Consider the following 12,474-nt stretch of genomic DNA (forward strand, 5'->3'; position numbering starts at 1 on the left):
ATATAAATACTGTACAATTTCAATTAGTGTAGAGTTTTAAACTCAACCATCTGATATATTATACACATTATTTTAATTAATAGTCAAGTTGTGAGTTTTCTTTCGAGAGAGCATACTCTTCAGGCTTGCTACTTCAGATGCTAGCCGAGCAACTTCAGATTTTAAATGGGAATCATCATCTTCATTTTCAATTATGTCATGAGTTATAGGAGATGTAGGAGCAGCATGCTGCTCATTTGTTATATTATGTGCTGGCATAATCCACTCAGCCCCAAGTGAAATTCCAGAATCCCTCTCATCACTACTTCCTTCTCCATCCCATGGAGGACTTGCACGAGATGGTGGCTCCTGTTTGATGTTGTGGAGAGACAGTAATGCAGTAGCTGCAACATCCTTGTCACCAAGGTGACTTTTATGCCGTAGTTTATGAGGGAGGCTATTGTTATTGGAAGTTAGAGGGACCTCCCCACTCCCAGATGCAAGCGGAATTTCATAAGAGATAGGTGATTCATTAGGACGGCTTCTGCTTAAATTTAGCACACTGTTTCCAGCAGCTTCTAAAACAGGAGGATTTAGTGGTGGTAAGACTGGAGTGAATGGGAACGGGTACCTGTCATTTTCTTGAAAAGTGTCTGTTTCAGTATACACCTGATGAATAGGTACTATAGGTGGGGATGGTCCTGTGTTTGCTGTTCGATGTATAACAGGTGTAGGTATCGGAACAGAACTTGGTGGGTACATTATTGGGGGAGTCAAGGCATTAGTACTCAACTTGGCCCTCTTAGTAATACTTAATACTTGATCATTTGTGGGTAATGTTGCCATCACTTGCTCAACATTCACAACTGCTTCACCACTGATACCATATTTTTCTTTTATTGCTGCTAACTGGGCTTTTAAGAAATGATTTTCTTTACTTAATTCCACCACTCTTTGTTCAAGGATCATGTCATTGTAGCGGCGTTTTTCTCGAGATCTCTTTGCAGCTTCATTGTTTCTCCTCCTTCGATCCCAATAACTTTCATCTTTCTTGTTATCCGGTATGAATTCCCTTTGTTTCCTCTGAGAAAACAAATCTTTTCTCTGTAAATGACTGCTAACATCAAATCCAGGAGGATAATTTTCACCCATGTTAGTTGTCTCTGGACTTGAAGTCATATCTCCCTCTCGAGGTATTGCACCAAGATCCATATTCGGTTCAATGACAAAATATCCAGAAGTTGGAGTACAATTAATGTTTCCATTATTTGCTACAGCACTGTTATTGTTATTGGTTGGTGTGCTTGAGGCATGAAGAGGAGTTTCCCCATTTGCTGGGGAACTATTTTGACGTTCTACGAACTCTGCCACCATCATCTGGGAAAAGTGAGACCTGAAACAAACAAGCAAAGAGATTAATATAAAAGTTTTTCTCACAAAATAAATATTTTAAATATCTATTAATGTTTGTGAACAATGGTATGGAATGGGTTGTGGGAAGAGTTGAATAAATTCAACAAGAAAACATGAGGAAGATAATATACATTTTCCAACAATTGTAATGATATGAGGAATAATAATGATAAAAGTTCTGATATAATGTTCTAGATATCGATACAAAATATTATTTGAATTGGCAAAAAACTAAAGCAAATACTTAATTCTAAAGTCTTCTGGCCAAAAGATCTTTTGAATATTTTCTCTAGATCTAGAAAAAGTTACTCATAAAAAATTATAGTAAAAATATTTCGTTATAATGATTATTTAGTCTGATACATTACTTTTTATTATCGTATATATTAGAAAAATATTTAAATGGTAAACTATATTGTTTTATTTATTCTTTTTTTTTTATCCCTCTTTACTCAGTTCACTGGTGTAGAAACATCCTAGATCCCATCATCTCTTCAGTTTATACAAATAATATTCCAATCAATCTTAACACTTTCATCACCACATATGTGAATAATGACTCAGTTATTGCATAACAAACTCTTCAAATACACAACAAAAACCTTTAAAAATGAAGTTAAAACTTGAAAACCACAACAAATACCAACGAATTCTATCAAATCACTTTTGCTCCTCATCATAAATCTGCTGTAAGTATTCTACCTCGAATCCTCGTTCAAAATTGAAACGACAAAAAAGTGCTCTTTTTTCAGAATACTGTATTTATTAGACAGACGTTCTTCACTTCTAATTCATTACAGAAGGTTCATTTATATGAGTGTAATCAGAACTATTTGGACAAGCAGAGTTGACCTAAGAGGCCCCGGAAAACACTTACATTTTCTCATGATTTAAAATCCTTCATAAAATCTTATATATTCCTAATTATGTTACAAATAAAATTATACTCAAAGTCCCATATGTTTCTTATTTGGCATGAAATGGATATGTATCGTTTTAGATTAAGTTCTACACCCACTTAAAGTCGGTTTTTAACCTTCTCAGCAGTTCCCGATAATCCTAGGCATCCGAAAAGACGATGATCTTAGGATCATTTAACATTATAACTCTCATTAGAGTGCTAGGTAGTTTTTTTTCACAACTTCACTTTTGTAACTCTGATTTACTCACTGTATTCGTCTTAGTAATATTATTACAAATAAATAAAATTGTCCTAATAAAGTTCTGTCTTCATGTGACAGCGTTTTAACGGTTGAGGTTCATACGAGAAACTAGTTTTTGCAACGCCATAGTTCCTAACTTATTTTGAGTAAGTTTCCTTTTTTTTTTAAATTCAATAATGTGATTTCAATTGGCAATTGTTAGGTTAGTTGAACAATTTAGCGAAGTGTAGAAAATGAGTATTCCCAGGTACAACCTTTGCAATCAAATTATCTTCGACACCCCTGTTTCGAAAAATTGGCCTAAGAATATTGAAAAAGACCATTTCTTAACATTTTGTGTAACACCATTTTTCAAATTTCGCCATTTTATATCACAAATCATCAGTAAAAGTAAAAGTTAAAGAACCTTAATTTATTGTGTAAGCTTCAAAATAAATCTATTATTTTCTTCTTTTAACCGCAAAAAAATCGAGAAAACCGATTAATTAAAAATAACTATTTTATTTTTCTAAACTTAAATACAAAAAATCTTACTTTATTTTATAAATTTTCATTTTTTTTTTTTTTTTGGTCATTTACATATAGTATTAATTATAAGTAGCAAACTACGAAACTTGTAATTTATGAAATATGTTGCTCAACCAAATTAATTATAAATTTTAAATTGTATTTTGTACCAATATAGGCTAAATTGAAGGTAGAAAAAATCAGTTTCAATGTACAGAAAATAAAATCAGTGCCGATATACAGTCAGACACGGAAAGGTTATAGATACATATAGGTATTTCGTGAAGTTCGTCAGCTACCCTTTTAGAATCGGACAGATGCAAAGTTACCAGACCATAATGGCAGATACAATGAAATAAAATAGCATCTGAATGCTAATTTTGCCCTCTTTGAGACGAGGTCGTTAACGGATCAGCCTACATGCAAGAAGGGGGTCAGAAGAGAGTTAGGAAGGATTTCGTTTAACGCATTAATTCCCTTCCTCGCTGTATCAACAATATTCAGTTATATTGTACAGAATATTCCTTGAACTGCATTTCACAGATATTGGAAGTGAAAATGTCCATGAAAGTGAAAAAAATTATATTGAGTCGAAAATGAATATTGCATAATCAAATAAACAAACACTCTACTAACCTCAAAAAATCAAAAGAGGGAAATTATGGAGTAAGTATGGAGTCTTGAGGAATGAATCCAAAAATCAACTTTATGTCAGAGCCAAGGGTAACTTATCGATCAATTAATGGTGAAAAGAAAAATTAACTATATACGGCACAACGTCGTGAACGATAATTAAATCAATTAAAATTAAGATTAAGGGGGAAAATTCTAGTTATTAGGCAGGAATCATAATTGGACACTCCACGCTCAAGACTTACAGCCCCCTTGAAGAATAACAACCCTTTTAAGAGGGTATTTAGCATCCAGGAAAATTAGCATTATAGTAAGTTTTATTTGAAAAAATAAATACAATAGATGTTTAAATTAAAAATAAAATGGAGAAAATATGATGGGCAAACACGTTGGGGCGTGAGTTCCTGCCTGATCCAGAACGTTGTGGGTTCGGTTCCCACCTGGTTCAGCCAATATTTATTTCGTGGTGACCCCGAGAAATGTATTTGGATTAATCCCATTTTATATATATTTAAGATTAATTTCATTTTTATTTTCTCGTGTGTACGAATTTATATCGTTGTAAATATTTGCTGAGTCGTATTTTTAGAGTTTTAAGTGTATTTATATATTGTTACTATATTTAAATTTTTTACTATTTATGTTGTTGATTGTAATTTTATATTATACTTGTTAAAGGAAAAAAAAATTGTATTGGTTTAAGGGAGTAAATAACAATGAAGTAAAAGTGAAGGATAATAAATAAAAGGAAAGGAACAAAAACAATAAAAGAAAAATAAATCGAATATTACTGACATGTATTTTAAATAAATTATACTATTGTCTATGTATTATGTTTCAAATAGATATTGGTTTAGTAATTATAAGTATGCTGTGTGTGTAGTAAACCCCATAGCGTAGTAAAACACACACACACACACATATATATATATTTTTCAAGGAAAACCCTAACTAATTTATTTAATCATTATCGACGTTATGAAAAGTTGTCCATTGCAGTCATCTTGTATTTCTTATCACCCCTTTAAGGGATTTATATCGATTTAAAAAATTGCCGTTTATTCTTCCTTATTGTAGATGTCCATCTACGTTTCATTCTCTGTAATTGGGCTGATTGAAAAAATACAAAATTTGAGCCCTTAGACACAAGCAAAATAAAGAATATACATCCCTCCTAGTGCCTGAATCCGTGGTGTATGTGTTTTAATTGATCTTGTAAAATAAGCGTATTTCGCGGAGAAAGTATATAATCCTGAAAAAATGTAATATTCAATAGCATATTATTGTAGCCCTCAAGTTAATTCGTTTAGTAAAAGACGAATTATCTAGTTCATGGTCTAATGTTATTTGTGAGATTGAGTGCTAAATATTGATAAAAGACCAGTTAGAAACTGAATTGAACGGCAATCGATCGACTCAGCCATGAAAGGAAAAAGTTGGAGGGAATGGTTTGTGTGTCAAAGGGGGAACGATGAGGAAGTAGAAAGTCGGCCCGCTGACTAGAGAAACGGGCCAGGACCTCGATCCCTACTTACCCTACCGCTCTCCAACTATACGCTGTACGCTCCTAACCTAACCACCTTATCTTTATCTATTCCCATAACGCTACAAAACACTGTATCAGCATCCTTTATTGGGAGTTAGTTACGTATCCATTGTTTTCAGCTTAATAAGACAATGCCACAAAACTAGGAGTTCACCAGTGGTATCCAAGGGTATGCCAGAGTGTCAAAAGGGAATGCCACTTTCTCAAAATATTACAAAATGTTTTTTTGTATGTGTCTTTATTGAGATTTACAACTATACATACTAATAAATTTAGTAAATGTGCTGTAAGTTTATAATGGAGTGATACAGGCCTGTAGAAAAACTACCCATTGGTAGCACTATACTAACGTTTTTACATTAGAAGGTCTCGAGGCCATCTTCTTTTCAGGCACCTCGAAGTATTGTCGAGGTGAGAAACTAGGGGGTTTGGGTTGATAGGGAGTTTATAATGGAAGGAATGATATCTGGTTCGGGCTAGATCGGTTACATATGGAACATTAAGGTCTTTATGTATGATTTTATTTAGCAAAGTAAGAAGAATTGAGGATTTTACGAAGTATTTTGGATAAGAGAGGAATTCGAAGGTTTAGAAAAAAAAAATTAAAATAGCACTCACTATACATTATGTTTTTCCTACATACTCAACTGATGTAAAAAAAATTGAGCCGTGATTTTTTTTTTAGCTTGACAAGGATGCCGTGAAATGTTTTTAGCTCTAGAAGGGTACGATGGTGAAAAAAGTTTGGAAATCGCTGTCCATTGAAGCTTACTATGTCAATGTATTACGTACATTTTAAACCTGATCAATAAAAGAAGCTAACGTTTACAGAAATACATTTTAAGAGGAGGACAATACAGAAAATAAGAAACAAGAACCATAAATATTTTTATATAAACATAAACTAGAATAGGATAGTGGAAAGGGGACAATTTCACAAATTTTTCAGGTTCGATTTTTTTTAATGTATCTGAAAATGCAAAATTTCGAAAACAACAATCACTAAGTTATGATTAGATGGTGAAGAATAAAAAACAATTAGAGATTTTCAAACAGACATATTGTTATTTAAATAATTATCTCGGGCGTTAAGTGGAGTTGTACTTCTTTGTACTTTACAAAACAATTAATTCAGCTAATTATTATTTTGAGTTAATCGAGCTGAAAGATTGAATCCAGAATAAAACCCTTGAAATGTCTTCCTTGCTGTCGAACTGGTTACTGAACTGTCATTAAGTTAAGAATCTGCAAACAGTTTTTTAAAAAATCCTTTGAGGCAATGATTCATTTAAATATTAAATTTATTTACTTTAATAGTTTTTATGTATTTTCCACATTAAAATAAATATAAATAGTGGATTTTATTTTGAGGGGTGAGCTCGGAAAGGAAAGTTTGAGTTTTCCTATGTTCGGAAATGCTGTTTGTTTCCTATGACGCCGGTGTTAGCTTATTCTGTTCCTCTACGAATATCATTGGGAAATGATCACTTTTTCAGCACTATATTATTATCAATTAATTGATTATTTGGTGAATTATACCAGAATGATTAATGGAAAAATTTCAGAAATTTTTTCATTTCTTTATTTATTTATTGATAATCAGATGCTTGAAATATTTCTCACTTAAGGGAAGCGAACAAAAGAATTGAATTGATTGTTATACTTCTTAATGTCTCCTATCTTCTAATATGACGAAGAGAGTTTTATGTTACAGTGTTGGGTAAAAAGTAATTGCAATTACTAATTACAGTAAAACGTAACTGTGATAACTTCAGTTTAACTTGAAATTTCGGTCTATTACTATAAAATAAAGTTCATAAAGAAGTTGAAATTACAAAACGAAATTTTCATTTCCTACTTTCAAAATTACAGTATTTGGAAAGGAATTGTCATTGTAACTTCAATTGATTTTTCCTCAACTCTGCCATCTATACACTATGGACCCCGCGACTCATTGGGCCCCCTGACTCTTGTGGTCGATAAATTAAAACGAATCAATAATGAACTTTGAAATACAATTGCTTCAACGAACATTGAGAAGTTTATAACAGATGTTGGTAGAAAATAATAAACTAAAGAGGCTAGGTATTGAAGAAATAATTCATAATTTCGTTAACAAAAAATTAAGATAAGTACCATTTGTAAATACTGATTTGTAAAAATTATTTGTTGCATTTCAAATATTAAATAAATTAATGATTTTAACTTGAGGGTTTTTTAAAACCCAAAGTTGTTCAGAAGGTAGTTTGAAGGTATCCACCTCTAGCCTGGAGGGCCCGCATGTCTTAAGATGCCCGAGGCCTTTTTAAAGACGAGTCTGGACGAAGAAGCCCCATCCTAGATTTCACCCCGAGCCTCAGTACTTCTTTTTTTCTCCACTAGTGGAAGAATATTGAATATTTCTTAGATATAGCAATTGAAAGAACCGAATATACGAAAGGACAACAGGCCGATGATGACATTAATAAAATATGGATAAAATCTACATGGACAGACAGGATTGCGGTAAAGACAATCGCCAGTGGGCGGTCCAAGACGCTGGAGGGGATATTGAACCTGGGCCGAATCGCACGGCGTAGCCCAGGTGGGGGCACAAGTTCACTGCCTTCTAAATTGATGGAGCCTCCTCGCTTGAGAAGGTCTCTTGTGCACCACCATTCGGCTGTCACTTTGTTCCAACCCTTCATCAACGATGCACCATCATCATACATCAGATTTCCAAAATAGTTTCTAAGACTTGACAACTTGGGGTTCTGTGACATAAGTTTCTACCCGACAAAACACTAAACAATTATAATTATATCACATACTACTACAATAGTGATAAATGAAAAGTCGAATTGAGAAACGCTACCTCACAAACCCCATGTGATGAGAACGAAACCACGCCTCTATCATACTTCGTCAGTGTGGTCGTGTCACTCGAATACAAGTTGATGATAAATTGACTATTTTCAAACATTTGTCCCAAAACAATATTATTTTGAAACACTATCAAACTTTAATTAACAAAATTTGAACATAACGAGCTAGATAGTTTGACAGACCAACACATCTTCACTCCTATCAAGGAACAATATTTTAAAATAGAAATCTATAAACTCATTCGAATTTCAAGTAACATTGTATACTCGATGGTGTAAACCTCAATATAATGAGAGGATTATAACTGTTCGAAACAACTGTGATAAAAAAATCGAAAATTTCAATCGAGTTGAAAATGTTGGACAAAACTATTTATTTTTCGATACTTCCAAAATTCGTAATAAATAAACATTAGATGAAAATACTTTTCAAAGTATTGGCTTAAAATATGAGAAAAACTTATCAACAAATAAATTTTCGCACGACGTTTGGTGAATCAATTACACAAAATAGAATTATAAAGTGAGAATTTCGAAAATAAAATATTATAATGTTTTCTAAGAATTATGAATGCTCTTCTCTAAATACATCTAGGGCCCATTGTTGATTATATTACTCAATGATAAATAAGAAAATCCCGTAAATGGTGTTGACAACATGTGTGCAACACACACTTGCGTAACTCTTCAAATCTCATAAAGTATATCAACGCAACCAAATCACGTCGCTGCTGTCAGTATTGAGATACTGATAAAATATTTCCCTTCGGCAGTTTATTTGATATCGCCCTGTTGTGTTAAACCGTTTATTAAAAATATTTTTGTCGTTTTTTTTTTTAATTTCAAATATTTTAAAAGCAGCTCTGATATAAAGGATATAGATACATAGATCTGATTAATTTTTCCCAAGTAATTTATTACAAGGATCTAAGTGGAATTTTTTACCATTTAAAACGTATAAAAATTCAGCAGGAATTGCAAAAGTGAAAACCATGTGGAATAGCCGTGCATACCAACGTACCATACTTAAAAATTACGTTGGTATCATGGAAGCTGTGCTCTATAATATACAGCTTCCATTTACGCACATTTATTTAAATACATGGCCAGCTCATGCAATTATTGGTTACTTATCAAATAATGGTAGAATTTTTATCTATTCAAAATAGTTAAATCATTAATACAATTTTTTTTAAATTTATGCATCAGATTGATCTGAATATATATTTATTACATATCCGTACGTATGTATGTGTGTATATGAGTATTCCTTAAAGTTTTATTCAAATTGCTATGTTTCTTAATATCATTCAAAGACAGTGATAGCTTACGATTTTACTCGTAATTAATCAATAATGTAAACATTAGTTTACATTATGTTTAATCACTAATTAAACATGATAAAGGGAAAAATAAGACAGAGCTGTTAAATCTGCCAGTAAATCAATAAAAAAAAATGTTTACGTTATTTTAGAATTACTGTTTTAAAAGCAACGCTGAATATAGGACTTAAAAAAAATTAAATCAAACATCCATCCAAATTATCCGTTTTCTAAGGGTTATAATTTTTATATATAATAATTTCTGTTAAAATAAACCACCCTTAAAACTTTAACCATCCTTTTATAATAAATATGCTGACGTTTCGGACTCCTGTCCATTTTCAAATAAATTTTTCGTGTTTGTACACTCGCCCCATTTTTTTCTATTATCTGAATTATATTATAAGACGTATTCTCGTCATACTGTCCTGATTCATGTTATTCTTTCTTCAGTGCAATAAGATCGTAAATCGTAAACTTGTAAGGCGTTAGGATCTTGAATGGGAAGAATATAGAGCACTCATATTTCAATTTTATTTTTAACTATTAACAATTAACCAATTTCTCAAATGAAGTCTTCTATTTTGTTTAATAAGAAACAAAGTAGGAGTAGGGGTCGTTGATGTAGAATCCGATGTTCTTCCTTTATTAAACGTAATTTATTAGGTTGTATTGCCACCGTTGCTTCAATAGAGTAATCAACACCTCAATTAAACGTGCTGTCACATGGAAACATAAATAGTTACATCACACTTGACCAATATACGGAAGTAACATCAAAAAAGTATATTAAATTGTACATGAATGACAATAAATGTAAAGTAATTTTTTAATTAATGTATTATAGGGGATAAATGTATTAAAATACAACAGTAAATCCCATAATATTACATTTAGTTTTTTATGCATAGTTAGGATTAATAAGACAAAACGGGGCTGAGTTCAAATGATACAGTAAACGATGTACCCCTTAATCACACCTCCAGAATCCTTCACTCGATTCTAATGTCCCAAACTATTCCTTAATGAAAACTAAAATATATTCTTAGTCTTCTATAATTTTTTAAAAAATATAAGATAAAGATAATTTATGAAGGAGTTGCCAATAAACCAGCGGTCATAGCCCTCATGACAAAAGTGCATAGTAAGTATTGTTCCCTTCCTTTGCCCGAAACTAAACTGCTGTTCTCATCTAATGTCCAACACTATTCTCTAATAACCCAATCTTTAACTAATTTATATTTAAACAAAACATTTTAGAAATTCATTAAGTACTCACCCATCATTATATGAAATAATTGTTAGAAATAACAATCATAGCATAAATTATATCAATGGAAGAGTATCTAAATCAATATTATTTCTTTTACATAAGTATATATATATTGTGAATAATATTAAGTTAAAAATATATAAAGATTCGAAATATATTTACGAAGCAATTTAGAAAAACAAGATAGGAAAATACTAAAAATACAATTGTGAAACGGATTGATAATTTAGAATTACTTACATAAAAAAACAAACAAAAAAACAAGTTAAAATGCTTTAAATGACTATTTTACTGCACATTTATAATTTTTTTAATAACTTAATCTTCTTTAATTGTTTTATTTTTACCTGTATATTTATTTGTTTACCTACTTCTTACTTATAATCTGTTGTAAAATGAATATATGTATTGTATAACATTACATATGTTATAATCTTCACATTAATTCTATGTTACTTTAATACGCGTTATGTTGCGAGATGAAAAGAAAAAGAGGAAAAACAAGATGGTGATGTTTCCAAGTTGATAGATAGATAGTTTTATTTTGACTCAGGTCTTCCTTCAAGAAGCTATCCATTCTCAGAGTAAGAATGTCAAGATTCATATCTCGGGGAATAAAAATAGACTGAACCAGGTGGGAATCGAACCCACAACCTTCTGAACCCCCAACGTACTTGCAGTGATATATATTGGATTTATTATACAATATAAATTAATTTTACATTTCATGCGAGCCTCAAATTTAAATGATTATATTGTCCCTGGTGGAAGTGTAATTGCAATAGACGAACCAAATAACTCGAAATTCAGATTGAATTAAAGCGAGTGGGAAGGGCACAACAATCATTCTCAAAATGGAATGTTGTCGGACGGATTGAGGATTAGACGACTTTTGAAGAAGGATCAGGGGATATTCTGGGAATGGGAGATAGTGCTTTCAGTTCAGTGTCCCAACCCACGCTCATCTCTATACTTAGTTAGAATAAATACTCTAAATATACCCTTCTCTTAGACGGAAATGATACAACTGTCCTACAGCAATTTCCAGATAATTCATAAAAAAAAAATGAATAAATTAATAAATAGACAAGGAAGCTAAGCAAGGAGATATTGCAGATCTCTGTTCATGTCTATGAGAGAAACCTGGAAATAAAAAGATGATTAAAACTAGATCGGATAATTAGGATCTATTTTAGTGCTGTGTCGTATGAAGCAGGTTGGCCAACAGAGGAGAGGCACCCCACTTGGCAAGACTGACCAAGCAGAAGGGCATGTGTTCCCTGCGCCACAATTGCAATGCGGCGCATTAGATGCCAACTAAATATAGCTCCCGTTTAATATCTCCCTGTTTCATCTGCAGTGTTTCGCACTCGTTTCCACTGATGCTTCAATATTCGCCCTAACTTATGTCCTTCTCTAAAGTTCCACGTCAAATGAGACATAAATTACCTACCAGTGTAAAAAAGTATTGTGTTTGGTCCCCTTAAATTGAAAAAAAAAAAATTTTTACAAATTAATTGTGTACTAATCCGTACATATAACACCCAAGATTGAGATATATATAATTTCACATTATGTGCACAGTAGGTTGCTGACCATGGATGCAATTTAGAATTTCCAGAAACCTAAATTTTAATTGTTTTATATTTAATTTAACTCTCTAGTTACAAAAAAAAATTGATTTATACCGGAATGGAATAAAATCAATGATTAATATTTTTATTACTTAAATTATTCACTTAAATTTATATACATGGCCTTTACATCCAGTTAT

At 31.9% G+C, this 12,474-nt stretch overlaps 1 protein-coding gene across 5 annotated transcripts in view; it reads right to left on the reverse strand.

Moving 5' to 3' along the window:
* Window positions 1-6: 6 nt before the first annotated feature.
* vri (vrille) overlaps window positions 7-12,474 on the reverse strand; it is a 254,374-nt gene continuing 241,906 nt past the window's right edge. For all 5 annotated transcript variants that reach the window (XM_024359974.2, XM_014417867.3, XM_024359972.2 and 2 more), the window contains one exon: window positions 7-1,372. In XM_024359974.2, coding sequence (XP_024215742.1) covers window positions 73-1,356 — 1,284 coding nt within the window. In that variant the 5' untranslated portion in view covers window positions 1,357-1,372 and the 3' untranslated portion in view covers window positions 7-72. The remainder of the gene's footprint in view (window positions 1,373-12,474) is intronic.

The sequence above is a fragment of the Halyomorpha halys genome, unplaced genomic scaffold, assembly GCF_000696795.3.
Source record: "Halyomorpha halys isolate HHAL.00 unplaced genomic scaffold, Hhal_1.1 Scaffold170.1, whole genome shotgun sequence".
NCBI classification, from domain to species: Eukaryota; Metazoa; Arthropoda; class Insecta; order Hemiptera; family Pentatomidae; genus Halyomorpha; species Halyomorpha halys.